This window comes from Varanus komodoensis, unplaced genomic scaffold (genome assembly GCF_004798865.1).
Source record: "Varanus komodoensis strain SLA01 unplaced genomic scaffold, ASM479886v1 scaffold13_3, whole genome shotgun sequence".
NCBI classification, from domain to species: domain Eukaryota; kingdom Metazoa; phylum Chordata; class Lepidosauria; order Squamata; family Varanidae; genus Varanus; species Varanus komodoensis.
In genome coordinates this window covers 9,034,810-9,055,556 of record NW_025335409.1, presented here as the reverse complement: position 1 = coordinate 9,055,556, position 20,747 = coordinate 9,034,810, and the positions used below count along the sequence as shown (strand labels likewise).

General features: G+C 41.6%; 1 protein-coding gene across 5 annotated transcripts in view; it reads left to right on the top strand.

Annotated features, from left to right (window-relative positions):
- Window positions 1-20,740, top strand: part of ITPR2 (inositol 1,4,5-trisphosphate receptor type 2) — a 257,101-nt gene extending 236,361 nt beyond the window's left edge. For 4 of the 5 annotated variants that reach the window (XM_044423126.1, XM_044423130.1, XM_044423129.1 and 1 more), the window contains 2 exons: window positions 8,995-9,120; window positions 18,216-20,739. In XM_044423126.1, the coding sequence (XP_044279061.1) occupies window positions 8,995-9,120; window positions 18,216-18,403 (314 nt within the window). In that variant the 3' untranslated portion in view covers window positions 18,404-20,739. Of the gene's footprint in view, window positions 1-8,994; window positions 9,121-18,215 lie in introns of all 5 variants that reach the window. The other variant, XM_044423128.1, reaches the window with a different exon arrangement.
- The last annotated feature ends 7 nt before the right edge of the window (window positions 20,741-20,747 follow it).

Here is a 20,747-nt window from a genome sequence, read left to right as displayed (position 1 = left end):
TTTTTTCTGACTAAACATGCAGGGGATTTTATCTTTGATTACCTTACATGCCATTGATGCTAGTGGGGCTACCCAAAATATGCCTGGACCTGGGTCAGATCCAAGATGTTAATGGGCCCCATCAAGACTGTTTATAAGCCAAAGCCAACACCTTGAATTGGCCTCAGAAGCCAACAGGCAGCCAGAGGAGCTGATAAAGTAAAGACTATGCTTTGACCCTAGCAGAAGCTTCCAAATGGCATGCAAGGGCAGCCCCATTTTGAATATTACAATATTCGAGAATGTATAGATGTGTGGATCAGCACTGCAAGATTCCACACCTTCAAGAAGGGATGCAAGCTGTACAGAAGGTATTTATTGATTTAATGACAGATTTTTAAACAATCTTTCAGTCTGAAAACCCTTGGAAGGCAGAGTAAAAACAATACATTAGCATAATTATACAAATATAAAATCATCATTCTCAAACTGTATTCAAAAACATACGAGCCACTAAAAATCCACAAGGCAACAATTAATAAGATGCGGATTGGAATTTTAAAATGGTCTTCACAGTTAAAACAAAAAACAATGACATTTGAAAAGGACTTAGTTTACTGTTCTTGTTGGCTCCATGGATCATTTTTATGCTTTATTTTAAGGTATATTAGTTTCAGATGGTTTAGAAAGGCCATATAAATATGTATGTGTTAACTTAGTGAAATAAAAATATTTAATAGTAAAAGTTATGGTGGTAACTAGATGAAAGTGACAGGGGTGGGGCTGAATTCCACAAATACAGGGTCATACCTTAGAATGCCCTGCTCCTGATAAAACATCTGACATGTTTCAATGATAGGCCTGAAATTAGGACCCTAGACATTAATCTTAGTACATGGGCAGACTCACAGATGTGCAGGTGGTCCTTCAGATAGCCATCTCACAACCTGTTCTGGGATTTAAAGCTAGCACTTTAGGTCAAGTAGGTCAAGAAACAAACAGGCAGTGAGTGAAAACGGGTATAGAATAGGTGACATGGCCCATTTGCCCAGTTCCCATAAACAGCTTCACTTCCTCGTGTACCAATTGAAATTTTTAAACCTTCTTCAGAGGCAGCCACATAGAGCATATTGCCATAATCCAGCCTGAAGTCACTGTGACATTGTCTGCTTTTCTCAGACAGGGCCACAGTTGAGGAACAGTAGCCCTGGCCATCAGTGCCAGATGTGCCTCAGAGGGAGTGCAGCCGCATCCAAAACTGTCTACACACTTCTATCTAGAGCAGTGGTTCAAAGGCTAATGGTCATGGGATAGAACAGAAGGCCTTTAGAATCATCTTCTGGACCCATCCCTTTGGAAAGATGGAAACCACCATAACACATCTTTGAATCACAAACCAGAGAGCTGAACCAGAAGGATTCTATGGTCGATAGTACTGAAACATGCTGAGAGGTCGAGGAGAACTAACAAGTTTGTACTCCCCAAGTCATGCACCATGGTGATCAAGGTTGTTTCCATCCCGAGCTTGGACAAAAACTAGATTGAAGGATTTCTAAATAATAGTGTCTTCTAAGGCTGACTACAGCTGGCAAGCCACCGCTTGCTCAAGGACCCTGCCAAGAATGGTAATTTTGAGACAGGGCAAAAATGTCTAGAGCCCTTATAGCTAAATTTAGTTTTACCACAATAAAGTATTTATGCCTTCTGAAGTCCGAATATATAGTTCAGCCCTGACACATTTTATTAGGCAACGATCCAAAGAGAAAGAGGTTAATGTCAACCCTCTAAGCAGCTTCTCAACATCCTCAGCCTGTATAAGCTGAAAGAATCCATAATAAAAGGACCAGATGTTGTGCTTGCCACATCTGTCCCGCATCTTGATAAAGCCATGACATCTATATCCTAAAGGATATGAGCAATTTTAGCTATAAAATGTGCTGTGAACTACTCACAGTGGGCGTTAGACAGTTGTATGGGTTGATCTACTTGTCCTGACCCACTCAGCTCAGAAGAACTCCACTGACCTGCAGTGAGCAGATGCCATTAATCTTACATTCTACTCTTTATTAAGTGAGTTCAGGTCACTTATGTGGAAATCCTGGTATTCTCCCGTCGAGGCGCTAGTCAAGTCTATATCTGCTTCAGTTCAGCTGTGCTTAGTGTTAGGCCCTCCTGGCCCACCACAATGAGGGCAGCTTTCCTCACTTTGGGACTTTATGTTAAAGCCACCATGCATCTGCAAGGAACTATTAAGTAATTCAACACTACATGTTGAAGAGATTATAAGTGCACACATGGATGATTTCCCCTGGTGGAGAAATGCTGAAAGTAAAAGAGAGAGAAAGCACTACTAAAATGAGAAGATCATGGTACTCCAAAGCTTGGATAGTATTGATCAGATAAAAAGCATCTCCTTGCATGCATTACCTTGCTTGCTTGCTGAGATGAGCAATGTAACTGAAAACAATGTTGCATAACATAAATCAGGAAGGAAGTCATGCCACATATGATCAAAATTATTTATTTATTTGTTTGTTTGTTTGTTCAATCTATGTGCCGCTATAACTAATCCAAGGACTCCCTAAGTGGATTAAAAATTGCAGTGGGATTTGTTGCACTTGAAATGCTATTGTATATGTGCTTTCATCCATTTAATGCTAATGCTAACAGGAAGGGCCCCACCTCTTGAATGTACCCCTTAACATGGTGATGGGATTGAGAAGAAGGCAAGAGCAGTGCCACTAGGACACCACTCTTTCTCACTAGGCTGGGGTCCTAGCAGGGTCACCCAAGGAATGTTCAAAGCTGAGACACCAGACTCAGAAACAGCTACCCTCTTAAGGAATATTGGTCACAACAGCAAAAGAGAATGGATCTCTCTAATGGTCATGGGGCTAGAGAAACTCCTGAAAGGCAGTTGCAGGGCAGCAGGGGTAGTTGAAGGCAACACTGGTGGTGGATCTTTCACAGACTATGGCAATGACACTCAAGCTAACACTGGTTAGCACCATGCAGAAGGCAATGGCTAACTACTTCTGAATTTCCTTTCTTTGAAAACTCTGTGATGAAACAATTCAAAATGAAGCAAGAAATAGTGCTAGATGATAAGACTCCCACATTGAAGGGTACTCAACCAGCTCCTGGAGAACAGCAAAGCTCAAGTATGAATCATACTCTTGCAACCAATCCAAGTAGATCAAAGCAGAGAGGTAGTCTGGGGGCCAGCATGCAAAGAGGTGAAAGGAAAGTCCAACACTGCACAACATGCACAGTTGGGACATGGAACATGAGAAGCATGAGTCAGTGTAAACTGGAAACTGTAAAGTAAGACATGGAATGGTTAAACATCACAGTACTTGGCATGAGCAAACTGAAGTGGACTTAAGTTTTGAGCAAAACCTAGCGGAATCCATCCCTCAAGCATTCAGGGACTTCTCTTTATGCTTGTCCCTGTCTTGAAAAAGCAAGGCAAGCCAAGAGGAAGTCCTCAAATACTTGCAGAATGAAAGCTGTGCACAAAGGCTGCTGCAGGTGGTGCAGAAGTTGGACACTACTTGCACAGCACATGGGGCTCAGTTCCTGGAGAGTACCCTGTGGATTCTGGGTGTGCTTCCCAGGAACCGAGGCTGAGGACTACGATGAAGTGGATGAGAATCCAGGGAGGTGACCCCTGGGAATCCAGTGCATTCCCACCCACAAAATTGACTCCTCAGACATCCTTCAGTGGACTCAAATGTCACATTTTCAGTCAGACAAACACAACATAGAAACAACTCTCTGGAAATGACAAATGCTGAAAAAGAGGAGTTACTCTAATACTGAGGCAAGATGAAGCACAGGCAGTAAGGGGCTATATTATGTGAAGTCTGACCAAATAATATCAATCAGAATTCTCAGAAAACCTTTCAACATAACTATTATATGCTTGTTAGGATTTGGACTGTCTCATTCTCTGTAGATTGGAATAGTTCTATTAGTACTCTGTCTGCTCTGTGTGCTATATTCTTTCCAAATGTTTTCAGAACAGCTTGTACTTCATTTTCTAATATATCAAGATTACAGGATTCCCCTTCAAAGGAGACTGTGATCTTTTTATATCTTCTGTATAGTTATTCCATTTGTGCTAGTCAAATAGCATGTGTCCCTGTTGGCCTTTCAGCATTCCAGGTTTGAAATTCCTTTTGATTTTTTGGATTTTCTGAAAGATGTTGCTTATTTCCTCTTTTGTTGTTCTCTTCTATTTCTTGTAATAGTTCTTTTTGTCTCTGTGTGATATTTGCTGAAACAAATCCTAACAAGCATATGCCAACAAATGTGGAAGACACAACAATGCCCACAGGCTCGAAACATTCAATATTTATTCCAGTTCCCAAGAAAGGAGATGCAAAAGAGTGCAGCAACTATAGCACCCTTGCACTTATTTTCCATGCAAGCAAAGTGATGTTCAAGGTGACGCAACAAAGAATATTGCTTATATGGAGCAAGAAATGCTTGGTGTCAATCTGGATTCTGAAAAAGAATGTATATTGCATAATTATGTATATAATTTTATATAATACATATAAATTCTATATGTATATTGCATATAGAATTTCAGAAGATCAGTCTATGCTTTATAAGCTACAGAAAAGCCTTTAATTACTTTGATTATGAGAATCTTTCAATGGTTCTGAGAAATTGTCCTGATGCATAACCTGATGTGTGGACAAGAGGCTATTAGTAGAATCTGGAGAAACAGAGTGGTTTCCTATAGGCAACTGAATTAGATAAGGGTGTATTTTATCTGCCTGTACACAGAACATATCATAAGGAAAGCTAGATTAGGATCAGAGGAAGCAAGAGTATAAATTGTTAGAAAGCACATTAATAATTTGTGATATAAAGAGGGTACCACATTAGTGGCAGAAAGCGGCAATGCATTGAAACAGCTCCTGATGAATGTGAAAAAAGAAACGGTAAAAGCAACACTGCAGCTGAACATTAAAAAACAAGAAACATGGCTACAGAAGAATTATAGAACTTTAATGTCAACAATGAAAAAATTGAAATTCTGAAAGATTTTGCATATCTTGACTCATACAAGACTAGAGCCAAGAAAGACAGAGAAAACTGAAACTTAGAAGGTCAGCAATTAAATGGATCAAGTGCAAGGGCATTTCATTGAAGACCTAGGCCGAAAATATCCACACAATTGCATCCCTGACCATTCTGTATGGGTGCAAATTTGGTGAATGAAGAAAGCTGACAGGAAGAAAGTTGCTGTATTCAAAACATGGTGCTGGAGCAGAGCTTTGCTTACAGAAAGCTGAACAACTGGATCTTAGATCAAACCAAGCCAGAACTTTCCCGGGAAACAAAAATGATGAAACTGAAGATGTTGTACTTTGGGCACATCATGAGAAGGCAAGACTCACTGAAAAAGATGATAATGTTAGGGCATGTAGAAGGAGGAGGAGGAAAGCCAATTATGAGATGGATCAATTCTATAAAAGAAGCCACAGACTTGTGTTTATAAGAGCTGAGGAGGGCTGGACATTTTGGACAGGACATTTTGGAGGACATTCATTCATTGGGTCACCACAAGTTGGAGATAACTTGACAGCACATAACAGCACAACAGGACGGTTAGATATATTTTGTGTAATTTGTGATTGGGAACCTTAATCACGCACCATTAAAGTGAATGAAACTTGCATGATAACATGAGCCAATGGTGAACAAGACCTTTTGAATTTGTATGGATCCTTGTGATCATAAATATAGGAATCGATTTCCCAAAGTGGTTGCGTAATTTATAGAAGAGGTGGAGAGGTGCATTAAGCAAAACTCTAGCTCTTGTTTTTGCACGAAGGAAATATCAGTTCCACTCTTTTCTTGTGTTAGAAAGGCATGTTCCAGGTTGAAATTGTAGCTAGTGAAGGCAGTAGGCAATGAGTATCTTGCCTGGCTCAGACAATCATCCTACCATGGTTGGGAATGATTGAGATGATTGGAAATTGGCTATGGCAAATCTTGGGCCTCCTTGATATCCACTCCTCTCCTCTCCTGCTTTGTGTATGAGGGGAGAAGGATGAAAATTTCTGCTTGCACTTTGGGATAAGCATAGTTCCACATAACATAAGGACTGTGTTTTGTTCTAGCCAAAGTTCATTAACAAGCCAGTATATCAAGTCACCATTTGCCATTATTTATTTTAATTAACTTTGGTTAGCACAAGCCATATTCCCTAAGTTTGCATGTAACTCAGAACAATTTTAAAGTGGAAGCCTCCACAAGCCCCAAGTCTCACCACATGTCATCTTTGGTCATAATCCAAACTGGGCTTCTGTCGGTTCACAGGGTACCACATATCCATCATTATTCAATTTATTCTTTATTCATCAAGTTTTCATCTCAGCTTTCCTCTAGAGAGAACCCAAGCCCTGACACACTGTTAAAATACATAAAATACAGTTGGTCCCATCAATTTAATTGAGTGAGGTAAATATCTTCTTTAAACTCTCACATTGAAATTACTGGGACTTAGAAATGCTAATCTTTAGCAGGATTGTACCCAGCAACAATGGATAGAACCCAGCCAGTCCATATACATATATACTGCATAATCATCAACAAAAGAGAAAATCAGTTCAGAACCATGTAGGTTTTATAGGTCAAGACCAGCACCTTGAATTGGGTTCAGAAACATACAAGCAGCTTATGCAAGTGAGCCAAGCCAGGAGGAAGTCCACAAATGGAACTGGCACCCTTCTCCATCCTGATCAGGAGCAGCTGCAGGACATGGGAAAGGAAAGCAGTGAGCAGGTGCACCAGCTGCCATTTCTGGGGGCCAATCTTCTTGCCCACTTCTTGCTGCTGGCAGCATCAGTGAGGAGCATGGGAATGATGTCCTGAGAGCGGGTGCATCAGCCGCCATTCCCAGTGTCCAGGCTGTTCCCCACATGCTGCTGCTGGCAGCGGCTGCATATGTGGGAAAGAAGTGTTACTTGCGCAGCTTGAGGGGCTTGATTCCAGGCAAGCACCCCACAAATGCTGGGCTCTCTCAGCAGGAACTCAGATTCAGGGCTGCTGCTGCAAAGCAGACTGGGATCTGCAAAGGAAGCTCAGGAATTTCAGAGATTCCCACCCACAAATTCCCAGTTATTTTATACTGTCAGGCACATGATCTGGGGATGGCTCTTATAAAGCGGTTTCCCCAGATATCAGAGCACTAAGCAACTCATTCTGTAAAGTTTAGGTAAACCATGTGCTGGGCAGCCTATTCCTCAATGCCTTCTGAAATCAAGCGAAGCTGGTTCAGTAGACCATGTCGAGGCTTTGAGCTGACTTGATGTGTTTCCATGTGATACTGTAGAACAAAACAAGACTGTCATGTGAAATAATTCCAAAGCCTCCTAGACCCAGAAATCAACAACTCATGCTTGGTCACAAGTGAAATCTGAACACTTGATCTGAACAGACTCTAATTACATTCAGTTAAGAGTGAGCCAAGCAGATTTTAGTTTATAAGTTTTCTGCTTAAAGGACACAAGCCGCATCAAAAACTTTCTGATGTCAGATAGTCTGTATAGAATAGTGTTGAGTGGTTCTTTCAGTCTTAATTTCCAAATTGCTTCAGGATCTCTAAATGTTTTATGTATATGGGAGAGGATTGTGTTTAAGATTTTGAGAACATAATTGCTATGAGTGAACCAGAAAGTCACAAGTCCAAATGTCACCTCAGCAATGAATTTAAGCATACCACTCTCTTGCAGTCTCGTTTACAACTGGAGACAATAATAATGGCTACCTTGCAAGGTTGCTGTAAAGATGACTAAGATAATAATTGATATGAAATATCAGTGATCCTTCTCCTCGCATGTTGAGATAGCCAGACACAGAATAGGACTATGATTTCATTGATAAATGAAGCAACATATTTGTGGGTGGCATGAAAACACAACACAGCAAGGTCGTTTTCAATAGCAATGTGCATCTACTATAGGAATACTCAATTTACGGTGCTCCAGATTTCCACAATCTCTCGTCCCTGGCTGTGCTGGCCAGGGCTGATGGGAGCTGTAGGCTGACACATCTGAAGGATTGTAAGTTGCCTACCCCAGATGTAATGTAATGACCTTCTCTGGCTATGGCTCTCAAAGTGTGATTTCATTATGAGAACGGGCCCCAAATTTGCTTCCTTTCAAACTCTGTGAAGCCTTCAGACATTTTAGTTATTTACTGAGCTTTGCATTGGTTCATCCACCACAGAGCTGCCCCAAGACCTTTGGCTGTCTGTGTAAAATTATTCCCCCACCCATGAAGAAAATGGAGATGGAGATATTTTTCTCCTTCTCCCAAGGTACTTGGATGGAGGGATATCCCATGATCCTGACTGTGGGGGAAGGTTCAGAACAGACAAGAGGAAGTACTTCTTCACACAGTGTATAGTTGAAATATGGAATTTGCTGCCATGGGAAATAGTGATGGCCACCAATCTGGATGGCTCTAAAAGGGGATTGGACAGATTCATGGAGGAGAAGGCTATCAGTGGCTTCTAGTTGTACAGGCTAAACGGGCTTCACCAGAAGTGGCCTGCCTGCATACTCCAGTTGATGAGGAGCTTGGGCAGGAGGAGATCTTGCATCCATCCTACTTGAGTGATTCTTTGGACAACTGGTTTGCCACCATGTATACAGAATGCTGGGCTAGATGGACCTTGGTCTGATCCAGCATGCCTTTTCTTATGTTCTGTGTTCTAACAAGAGTATTCATTGGCGCTGGCTTCAGTATTGCAGTGGACCTTCACCACATTGAGGATAGCAAACTAGTTAAACCATTCAGGACAGGCTGCGTAGCACCCATCACTCTGTCTTTCAGCACCACCGTGTAGCCTTGCTCCCAGCATCTGCTGCCTGAGGCAGTGCCTGAGTCTCCTTATTGACAAGGCTGGCCCTGATCCTCTGGAATCTGTTGCTTTTGGTTGAATGTAATTTTTGCTGCCTTCTTGTTTTGATGTTTTTCCTTCCTTTCTAGATAATCCAGCTCTATTCTGGTTCTCCCGGCATATTTCCCTCTGGGGAAGTATATCATTCAATCTGGCTGTTTTCATCAATCTAGCTGTGGCTCTTTTCTACCCATTTGGAGATGACGGAGATGAGGGTAAGTCATTTCATTTTGAAAATTTCAAGATCAATAATACTTTCCATCCCTGGATGGAAATAAAATAAAATGTAAGAAATGAAATAAAGCAAATAATTTCATTTGGAAATGAAATAAAATGCAAGAAAACAGCACCAGAACTGTACTTCGTAAAGTCATCTGTGGACAGGAAACTTTTCTAGCATATAAACATCTTCATCTGTTGGCAGAAGCTGCAGAGTAGGGAAAGGGATTCTTTTTTTATCCCAAGGGCCAAATGTGATTTGGAAGGAATCTACGCTGCAGTGACAGTCATAGCCAAAAGCTAACAGGGGGAGCTCAGAAAACCAGCCTGTTGTAGGTTCAATCTCTTACAGCCAGTAACCAAACCTCAGGAGAAGCACTTCAACCTTTTAGAACGAGGAAAAGCACCCTATGCCAAAGCCAGGAAACCACCAGCAATCAGCAGGTAGATAAAAGGGTTTGGAGCCAGGGGAAAGGTGTGTGGTCATCCGGGAATGAGGGCTGGATTTGACCCATGGGCCTGAAGTTCTACACCCCTGCTGCAGAGGGAGCTTGTTTGATGGACCTCTTTGGGCAGGAAATCATGGCATGGGACTGTTAAAACAGGGAAGGCCTCTTATGTCCTGAGTTGTAGATGAGAGAGCATGAAGCAAGGCTAAGGACACACATCTTAATGGAAAGGCGGTTCTCTTGTAGTGGGGTGAATGGGAGGAAGTGTTTGATGCTTGTGTAGGACCCAGACCACTGAAAACTAAAAGTAACCCAAAATTAACTTCTTTCTTGAATTGTGCTGACTGAAGCAAGCAGTGCTGATGAATCAGAATTGGTGTGCTATCCTTCCAGCATAGTTCTGAACAAAGATGTTTGGACTACTGAGTACTGAGAATAAGGATATTAGATCTTTGTTGTGCTCCAGGGTAAAAAGTGATCCTTCCTGGATCACTGCCTTGTCATGGCGAAGGGGCTTGTGTAGCTCAATGAAGCTATGAGTTATGCCGTGGAGGGTCACCCAAGATGGACAGGTCATAGCAGAGAGCTCTGACAAAACGTGATCCACTGGAGAAGTATCTTTGCCATGAAAACCCCATGGACAGTACCAAAAGGCAAACAGATATGACGCCGCAAGATGAGCCCCTCAGGTCGGAAGGTGTCCGATATGCTACTGGGGAAGAGCAGAGGGCTAGTACTAGTAGCGCCAGAAAGAATGAAGCAACTGGGTCAAAGCCGAAAGGACACTCAGTTGCAGATGTATCTGGTGGTGAAAGGAAAGTCCAATGCTGCAAAGATCTATACTCCATAGAAACCTGGAATGTAAGATCCATGAATCAAGGCAAGCTGGATGTGGTCAAACAAGAGATGACAAGACTGAACATCAACTTCTTAGGAATCAGTGAACTAAAATGAATAGGAATGGGTGAATTTAATTCAGATGACCATCAGGTATACTACTACAGGCAAGAATCGCTCAGAAGAAATGGAGTAGCCTTCATAGTCAATAAAAGAGTAGGAAAAGCAGTACTGGGATACAATCCCCAAAATGACAGAATGATCTCTCTTCGAATCCAAGGCAAACCATTCAACATCACAATAGTCCAAGTCTTTGCCCCAACCACTGGTGCTGAAGAGGCTGAAGTTGACCGGTTCTGTGAAGGCCTACAACACCTTCTAGAATTAACACCAAAAAATGGTGTCTTTATCATCATGGGGGATTGGAATGCTAAAGTAGGAAGCCAAAAGATAACTGGAATAACAGGCAAGTTTGGCCTTGGAGTACAAAATGAAGCAGGGCCCAGGCTGGTAGAATTTTGTCACGAGAATACGATGGTCATAGCAAACACTCTTTTCCAACAACCCAAGAGACAACTCTACACATGGACATCACCAGGCGGTCAACACAGAAATCAGATTGACTATGTGCTCTGCAGCCAAAGATGGAGCTCTATACAGACCAGGAGCTGACTGTGGCTCAGATCATGAGATTCTCGTTGCAAAATTTAGGCTTAAATTGAAGAAAGTAGGGAAAAGCACTAGGCCACTCAGGTATGACCTAAATCATATCCCTGATGAATATACAGTAGAGGTGACAAATAGATTTAAGGAATTAGATCTGATAGACAGAGTGCCTGAAGAACTATGGGTGGAGGTTCGCAACATTGTACAAGAGGTAGCAACTAAAACCATCCCAAAGAATAAGAAATGCAAGAAAGCAAAATGGCTGTCTGAGGAAGCTTTACAAATAGCTGAGGAAAGAAGGGAAGTGAAAGGCAAGGGAGAAAGAGAAAGATACATCCAATTGAATGCAGAATTCCAGAGAATAGCTAGAAGAGATAAGAATGCCTTCTTAAATGAACAGTGCAAAGAAATAGAAGAAAACAATAGAACAGGGAGGACCAGAGTTCTCTTCAGGAAAATTGGAGATATGAAGGGAATGTTTCATGCAAAGATGGGCATGATAAAGGACCAAAATGGCAGGGACCTAACAGAGGCAGAAGAGATTAAAAAGAGATGGCAAGATTACACAGAGGAACTATACAAGAAAGAGCTTAACATCCCTGATAACCACGATGGGGTGGCCACTGACCTCGAGCCAGACATCCTGGAATGTGAAGTCAAATAGGCCTTAGGAAGTCTGAGCAACAACAAAGCTAGTGGATGTGACAGTATTCCAGCTGAGCTATTCAAAATCTTAAAAGACGATGCAGTAAAAGTGCTACACTCAATATGCCAGCAAATTTGGAAAACTCAGCAGTGGCCACAGGATTGGAAAAGGTCAGTTTATATTCCCATCCCAAAGAAGGTCAATGCCAAAGAATGTTCAACTACCGCTCCATTGCACTCATTTCACATGCTAGCAAAATTATGCTCAAAATCCTACAAGCTAGGCTCCAGCAGTATGTGGACCGAGAACTACCAGAAGTACAGGCAAGATTTCAAAGAGGCAGAGGAACTAGAGATCAAATTGCCAACATACGCTGGATCATGGAGAACTCTAGGGAGTTCCAGAAGAACATCTACTTCTGCTTCATTGACTATGCTAAAGCCTTTGATTGTGTGGATCACAACAAATTGTGGCAAGTTCTCAAAGAGATGGAAGTACCTGACCATCTTATTTGTCTCTTGAGAAACCTATATGTGGGTCAAGAAGCAACAGTTAGAACTGGGCATGGAACCACTAATTGGTTCAAAATTGAGAAAGGAGTTTGGCAAGGCTGTATACTGTCACCCTGCCTATTTAACTTATATGCAGAGCACATCATGAGAAGGATGAGCCTAGATGAATCACCAGTTGGAATTAAGATTGCTGGGAGAAATATCAACAACCTCAGATATGCAGATGATACCACTCTAATGACAGAAAGTGAAGAGGAACTAAAGAGCCTCTTGATGCGGGTGAAGGAGGAGAATGCAAAAGTTGGCTTGAAACTCAACCTTAGGAAAACTAAGATCATGGCATCCAGTCCTCTCACTTCCTGGCAAATAGATGGGGAAGAAATGGAGGTAGTGACAGATTTTATTTTCCTGAGCTCCAAGAACACCGCAGACAGGGACTGCAGCCAAGAAATTAAAAGATGCTTGCTCCTGGGGAGGAAAGCTATGGCAAATCTAGATAGCATACTAAAAAGCAGAGACATCACCCTGCCAACAAAAGTGCGTATAGTCAAGGCTATGGTTTTCCCAGTTGTAATGTATGGCTGTGAAAGCTGGACCATAAGGGAGGCTGAGTGCCAAAGGATTGAGGCCTTTGAATTGTGGTGCTGGAGGAGACTCCTGAGAGTCCCTTGGACTGCAAGGCGATCAAACCAGTCAATCCCAGAGGAGATCAACCCTGACTGCTCTTTAGAAGGCCGGATACTGAAGATGAAACTCAAATACTTTGGCTACCTAATGAGAAGGAAGGACTCCCTGGAGAAGAGTCTAATTGGGAACAATAGATGGCAAAAGAAGAAGGGGATGGCAGAGAATGAGGTGGCTAGATGGAGTCACTGAAGCTGTTGGTGTGAGCTTGAGTGGACTCCAGGGGATGGTGGAGGACAGGAAGGCCTGGAGGAATGTTGTCCATGGGGTCGCGATGGTTCGGACATGACTTCGTGACTAATAACAACAACAATGTGCTTTGTTGATTTATGAACATGTTTACATTTTGGAGATACTGATTTTTGAGGTTGGTGGGGGAGGGGGAGACTGGTACTGGTATTCATGGAATAAGAAGTTGAACTAGGAACGCATCAAAAAATCAGGGTCTCCACTATCTGGAATTAACTTACATGACTTGCAGCCCCTATAACCATGCTACAGATCAAAACATGGGCCACTGTTAAACTCTGTCTCTCCAGTTGCGTGAATGATGTTATGCTAGTGGAACCCAGGTTCTAAAACATGTGCAAGAGGAAAATCCAATAGAAAGGTTTCATTTGTGCTATTCAAGTTTGCAGAATGACACTTTTGGATACTGTTCACGGTCTGCTCTAGAATCCCTGATTCCCCTGAATTGTATGAGGTGGTCCAAGGGCTACTTTTTAAGCCTTTACCCATTTTTAAACTGGTTCTGGCATTTTGGAACAGCTAGACAGTAGAGCAGCTACTGCACGACTTGCAAGTGGGACTTGCAAAAGATCCAGGGCAGTCAGGAAGAGATGAGGTGTTGTCCCACCCTTCTACTTTGTACAGTAAAAACTTGCTGTCTGCTGCTATAGTTTTTTGGGGCAGCCTTTTTTTCTTATATAATTCAAAGGAAAGATAGCACATCCAGGGATGTGTGAGAATTTTATTGTTTGCAAATCATAAGAGAAATGTAAATGCAAGCAAGAAGACAGTTCTCAGGAAATTTTAACTGTTTTTGGAACTTTGAAAGTGCATGACTATGCAAATGCACACTTGCATAAATCTCTCAAAATTTCACTGTCACAATTTAACTTACAGAAGAAAATGCGCATTTAAAATGCGTTCTTAATTCATCTGGGGAAAATGCAGTCTTAAAAAAAACCATACTTTTCCTGATCAGAAGAAGATACTTGTGTTTGGGAACACAAACAAGGCAAACTGAGCTTTGAGTGAGGATTTAGAGAATCCCAGCAAGCTCACACACTGTACCACTAGGCACATTAACACTTCCCATTATCCCTGGAACTTTTGTGGGGCATGTTTGCAAGGCACATGGCAACTACTCCACTGCCTAGCTGTTCAGGAGACCAGAGCTGTTCATCTGGTTATCTGCATATGGAGGTGCTGCATTGCTCTTGTAATGATCATATGCAAAACTGACATGGACTGAATATAAACCAGACCATCCATCTGTAGTTGAAACCTGACTATACTTCTTGATCTTGATTTTCTTTTTCATTTTAACTCAGAAAGTTCTCTGCTTTCCAAAATATGCAAACCTGCTCTTTAAGTGTTTGGACTCTGCACAGGCACCTGATTGGCTCTTGTCATACACTCATTTTGGTTGTCCTCCCTCCGCTTGCTGCAGCTGAATAGTCATGTGCTCTTGAAATTGCAGAAGTACATTGAAAGGCAGCTTTCTTGGAATCCCAGAACCTAAAACACGTGGACTTGTCCTAAGACTCGCTATGGGGGAGGGTGAACAAAGAAAAAGACTTCTGATTTGGCACTAGTTTTCTGTACAGGGGGCTAAGAAAGGGGGATGACAGCCCATCTTATGACCCTTCTAATTGCTGTTAACCACACCCATACCAATTGTTCACAACATTCTAATTATTTTACGAAAGGTTCAAATGGTTGGATGGCGCACAGAAGGGAGAATTGCACCACCACTGAAGTGGCAGCTTTGTTCATGAAGAATGCTTAAATTGAGTGACAAGCATACAGAGGAATGTTAATGTCTAAAGACTCTAAGCTGGAGTGGGAAAAGAAGGGTTGCTCTCCCCAACCAAAGAGAGATAAAAATCCCCTACACAAGAGCCAATGTATACATGCAAGTGCCAAAGCCCTTTCTGTCTTGTACTGCTTCATGCATGGGGTGGTAATTGCCCATTTGACTGTTCTCCCATGGACAAAACTCTTCATATATAAACGCATTTATTGAAATAAACAAAAAAGAAACAGCAGCTGAAAAAGAAGGGCTTAGTTTAGCATTTATCCTGCCAAGCTCTCTTTCTATATGCAGGGGATTTATTTATTGTTTTAGAAGGGGCCATTCAAAGATGCAATTTCCGCCCCCCCCCATCTTGAAGTGGTACAATCCAAAAGAAAGAGCGGGGGGCGGGGGGGGGAGAGAGAGAGAGATGCAGCTTTCCATTCTTGATTCCATTGCATGCCTAAACTAACATCAAGACTTGGTAAAATCTATTGTCATAAACACACACAAAATGCACAGTTTCATCTGTATGTTTTTTAATGGGCTTTTGAGGTACTTGTCAGGGTGGAACTATAAGGGACAAATACCCTTAGTTATGCAGAGAGTCTTAGTTGACTGCTTTGTTGATGATGTATGATCCATGACCTGGAAAGACACCCCACCACCATGTGGGCTGAAAAGTGAGGTCATTTTCCAGGCTGCTCCACTTTAATCATCGGCTGAACCAGCCTGCCAATACGAATGTTTGTAATTGTCAGTGGTGGTGGTGGAAATATTAATGAGGAGCACATGCTTCTCCTTGAAATTGGACTCATTCCAGTGATGGTGGTTCACATGAACTATCAGGTGAAAGTCACTTCTGGTCATATTACTAACTGGACTCATTATGAACCCATGACCTAGAGGTGGAAGGGCTTATATCCCTTTACCAATCCCGTTAGTAATCCAGTTAAAGATTAAACTGAGCATGTTTAAAAGCAGCTTTTGCTAGTCTAGAGGTTTTCATGATAGCGTGTGAGATTCTTCCTTCTTCCTGTGAACTATGATAAGACAGAGACATAAGTACTTCTGCTATTCAATTGACTTCAGCCCCAGCGTTCAATGTGGACATCATTGTGGTTGATATGATTAATAATATCAGTAAAACATCTGAGTGTGTGAAAAGTATCATTATAATTTCTGTAGCAGGAGTAGTAGTTGATGGTGATGATGATAGATGTGTCTTTGATTGTTATAATTACTGGTGTTATTAAAGTGAGCAGGTTTTCCTGGGCATTGGCTTTTTATAAATGCTCATGATGGCATTTAGACACTGTAATGGAAATGTGGTAGATTTAAGAGTTAAGCTCCCTCCTCACCCCTGGCTTCTCCACTGAAAATCAGCCCTTCTTGAAGCTGCTTGAGAAGCACTGCTCTTCAGGGTTCTGCTACACGCATACTGGAAGATTCCATTAAGTCATCATCTCCATAGCTGTTAGCGATGAAATCAGAAGGGAACCTCCAAGTCCAAAGGGTGATATAGTACTTAAAGTCAGATAGTGGAAGCAGACAGCAGGGGAGGGTGGTCACTTTCATCCCCTGCTTATGTGCCTCCCAAGGCAAATCTAGCTGGCTACTTTTGCTAATAAAATACTGCACTAAATGGACTGTAGATCTGATCCAGCACAGATTTTCTTATGTTCTTAGTCTACAACCAGTCCTGAAGGACAGACAGATGGCTGAGGGTGGGAATGGGCTGGGTTGGCAACTGCCTTTCCCTCCTCTCCACCTCCTTGCTTGACTCACTAGCTGCACGTGGCTGTGGTTCCTCTTTCTCTTTTTGCCCACAGATGTAGTCTCTCAAACACAACAGCATGATCATAAGGCATGGGTCAAGCAACATGGGAGAGGAGGAGAAGGGAAAATCACATTTTAATTAATTTCTCCCTCTCTTCCCCAATGATCTCTCTATCCATGGCCACAGTGATGAGCAAAACTGAACAACTCAATATAAGCACAATTAAGGTAGAAGCAAGAGATGACAAGGGAGGATTGGGCAAGGGGGAAAGACACCATCCTAAGCTATTGAGTCCCTTCTTAAGGATACCTGGACTTTAACTGAATTAAGAGCTTCTCTAGCAGTCAAACACAGATCGTAAAAAAATAAAAATAGACATCTTTTTGGTCAGTTATTTACATGCTGTTTTTTAAACTCCCCTTTATAGTTGATGTATTCTGTTATCTTGCATAGTCTTCACCATTTGGCAATGGGTGCTCACAAAAGTAACATTCATGCTGTGAAAAGTGTGCTAGATTGATGCATCACAGGGTCCCTGCTGGGCAGATTTAACACTGGGAAAGTGTGATATGCCTAGAGCAAGGTGCTGAATCATTTCAGATTATTCCAAAGTGAATCCGTTGAGTGTTCCCTGAAAGACAGGTGTTATTGTGCTCAGTGGGGCTTACTCCCAAGTAAATGTGAATATAGGATTGTAGCCTGTCAGCCCAATACAAAATTACTAGGAACTATCACTGAACGCAGTGGGATGTTGAACACAATGAGGATTTATTTGCAGGTGAACATATCTAGAATTGTATTTTTAATCACCTGTCTATTGGATTGGAATTTCATGAGAAGGACAATAACGGCCCATGCTGTCACAGTGCTTTTACTGCAGCTAGATCTGCAGATACTCGTAAGTGAAACCTTTCACTGCATGAAGAAAACCATTATCAGCTATTAATGCCTGTGAAGAAGGTGCTATTCATGGATTCATCTACTAGCCTTGTTGACACTTTGCTCACTTGATCTACTGCTCCGTTATAGCTCTTGATCCGAATAAGGCAGGGTCATGGAAAGGTATTACATAGTCTGGGCTGCTGGCATATCCTGATCCTTGTTGGACCATATAATTTGTATTTATTTAACACAGCCAGTGCAGTCTGGTGGTTAGAGTGTTGGACTGGGGACCTGGCAGACCTGGTTCTAGTCCCCACCCTGGTAAAAGCTCACTGGGTGACTTTGGGCCACTCACAGACTCTCAGCCCAACCCCCTGTTGCCTTTGTGGGGATAAAATGAAGCTATGTAAGCCATCACAAGAGGAGAGAAGACAGGAGATAAATGCAATGTAATAATAATATAATCATTACATAAAATTATATAATTATTCATGCACTCTTCTGCCTTGTGGACTGCCAGAATATTGAGTTGGACAGAACACTGGTCTTGAAACAGTGATACATATTTAATGTTATAAAGGGGAAAAAAAGTATTTTCTCTCTTTTTCTTTCTAGGCACACTTTCTCCATTATTTTCAGTTCTCCTTTGGATAGCAGTGGCCATCTGTACATCTCTGCTTTTCTTCTTCCCCAAACCTGTGGGTATTCGCCCCTTTCTAGTTTCTGTAATGCTCCGGTCCATATATACGATTGGCCTGGGGCCTACATTGATCCTTCTCGGTGCTGCTAATGTAAGTACTTAAAAGCCCCTTGAAATATCAATATTTATATGTGTGTAACAGCTTCCCCATGCTTACCTGTCTGTTTTTCTGCATTCATCTGACACAATTTAAAAAACTGAAGCAGTAGCATGTACAAATGATCTGTTTGAGTTCAAGCCTAATTAACTCCAATTTAAACTAAGCAAGGGCACAGCCACATTTGAAGCACAAGCACATTCCTAGGCCTACTTCACTGAAACATTTCATCTCTTTGCTGTTCCATGATGAAACACCAGACCATACACTTGTATCAGTTTCAGAATGAAGTGTTGGTAATACCCTGAAATTAAGCCGTGATCTGTTTCTCTCCCTACTGGGTCATCTGAGATCTGTACTACTCCCTGATCAGTCATGAAGCTACTTGGTTGTTATGAAAACGACTGCAGCTGCCAATTCTGCTTCAGGTACAGTCAAGATAGGAGATCACACTAATGCTGCCCTGCATGGCATTGGTGCAAAAGGATCTCTAAGGATTTGAATTCCTGGGAGCAATATTAAGAAGAAGAACATTCTTCTTTCCATTAACTCTCTGCTCAAGAATAAACGGAACTCTAAGATAATGTTCTAAATACATGGATTTTGCAAAGTTTCTCTCTCCCACTATTGCAAAGCCTATTGGTATACACAGAGGCTACATTTTTCTCTGCCCCCACCCCAGAAAATATGGGTGGAGGACAAGCTGCTTTAGTTAGGTGAATGGTTTTGTTCTCACAGCTACAAGCAGCCCTTATCTACAGAACGACTGGGGAAGGCAGCTTCAAGGCAATTACTTTCCTAACAAGTTGAAAGACATAAGGCCTTGGCTTGGCTTCAGGAAACTCCTACTTTTAGACATTGCCAAAGTTCCCTGTACTATCTTTTGAATAATATCCTCCTTAATAACTTCCTCACTATTCTATCACAAGATCACATATAATATCAATGGTGAAGCATACTGTAGAAAAGTACATTTAAATAACAATTGTAGAAAAGCTTGCTGCCTTGAGATACTGTTTCCATCAGAAATTATATTGTTTGTGTTGTTAATGCCTCATTGTATAGCAGTACTAAGTCTTTTCCAAATGTTATGTGGAATCTCCATTCTTTAGTTGTTGTTTGTCATGACATGTTTCACTAGCCCCACTGATATATATCATGTTCTAGCTATGTACATTTTGTTGAGATATTGGAGAAATGACCACTCCAAAGATATATTTCTTTCCAGCAGTGTCTGCATTTTGGAACCAGGACAATAGGCACCCTTACTACAGCCATAGACTAAGAGGAAACATTGACTGTTAAAATTATATTGAGGAACCAAAAGAAAAAGGCAAATCCTTTTAAATGTTCTGCATTTTACTGTCAACTTTCTAGTCTACTTTCCACTTAGCACCCATTATAAGGGGAACTAAATGCATGTAAATAAAATATTCCAGTGGTTCTGGATTCTAATCTGTATGCTACTTTAATTCAAATATGACTATTTTTTTCATTAGTAATCACATATTTTTTGTGATGGAGGGCCAACTTACATGTGATAGGCAGCTCTATGATGTCTCCATGCATTATTATTTTTTATAAGAAGCAGCTGCTGCTTGAGAACAGAGGACCAGCAAGGAAACAGGCTGCTTAAATATTTCCAGTCCTATTTGTTTCCCTCCTGCTTCCACACCAGAAAGCAAGGTTGTTTCTGTGTAATAGCTCCAACGGTGTGGTGGGTATGGGTTTTCCCAAACTTCTCCTTGCAATGATGTTATAAAGTTGGTAACTCTGAAAAACAATTTTATTCGAGTCTAGCCAATGAACTTCATGGTGGAAATGGCATTTGACTGTTGGTCATCACTGTCCCTGTTATGTCAGTTACTCTGCTTGCTACACTATGCTGGCTCAGTTTGAGTGTCAGGATGTTCTTAGAAAATGCAAAATAAGTCCAATTAATATTATACCTTAATCTGTAATGTTTATATTACATCCTGTCTCAAACGAGTTCAGAGCACCATGTTTCTCAGATGTTCTCCCAAACCAGGACTTTGCAGGCCCGGATCTGCATATCTTTTCAGCTCCCTCAGAAACCAGCAATTTTTGTTTTATGTGTTACAGCATGGACCATAGTGTACCTAACTCTGCATAAAATCGCAATGTTTATTATTCACACCAGAGTAGTGTGGAGGTATTTGTGGGATGAAGGTTAAACAATTGAAAAGCCCATATTATAAGGGCACAGCTACACATTACATTGACACTATGATTACCAAGCATGCTGTACTTGGGTTTTTAAACTTGAATACCAGAAGGTAAGGGTGGGGGGTTGTCATTGCAGCAAACAGGAAGGGAAGGCTCAAGCATC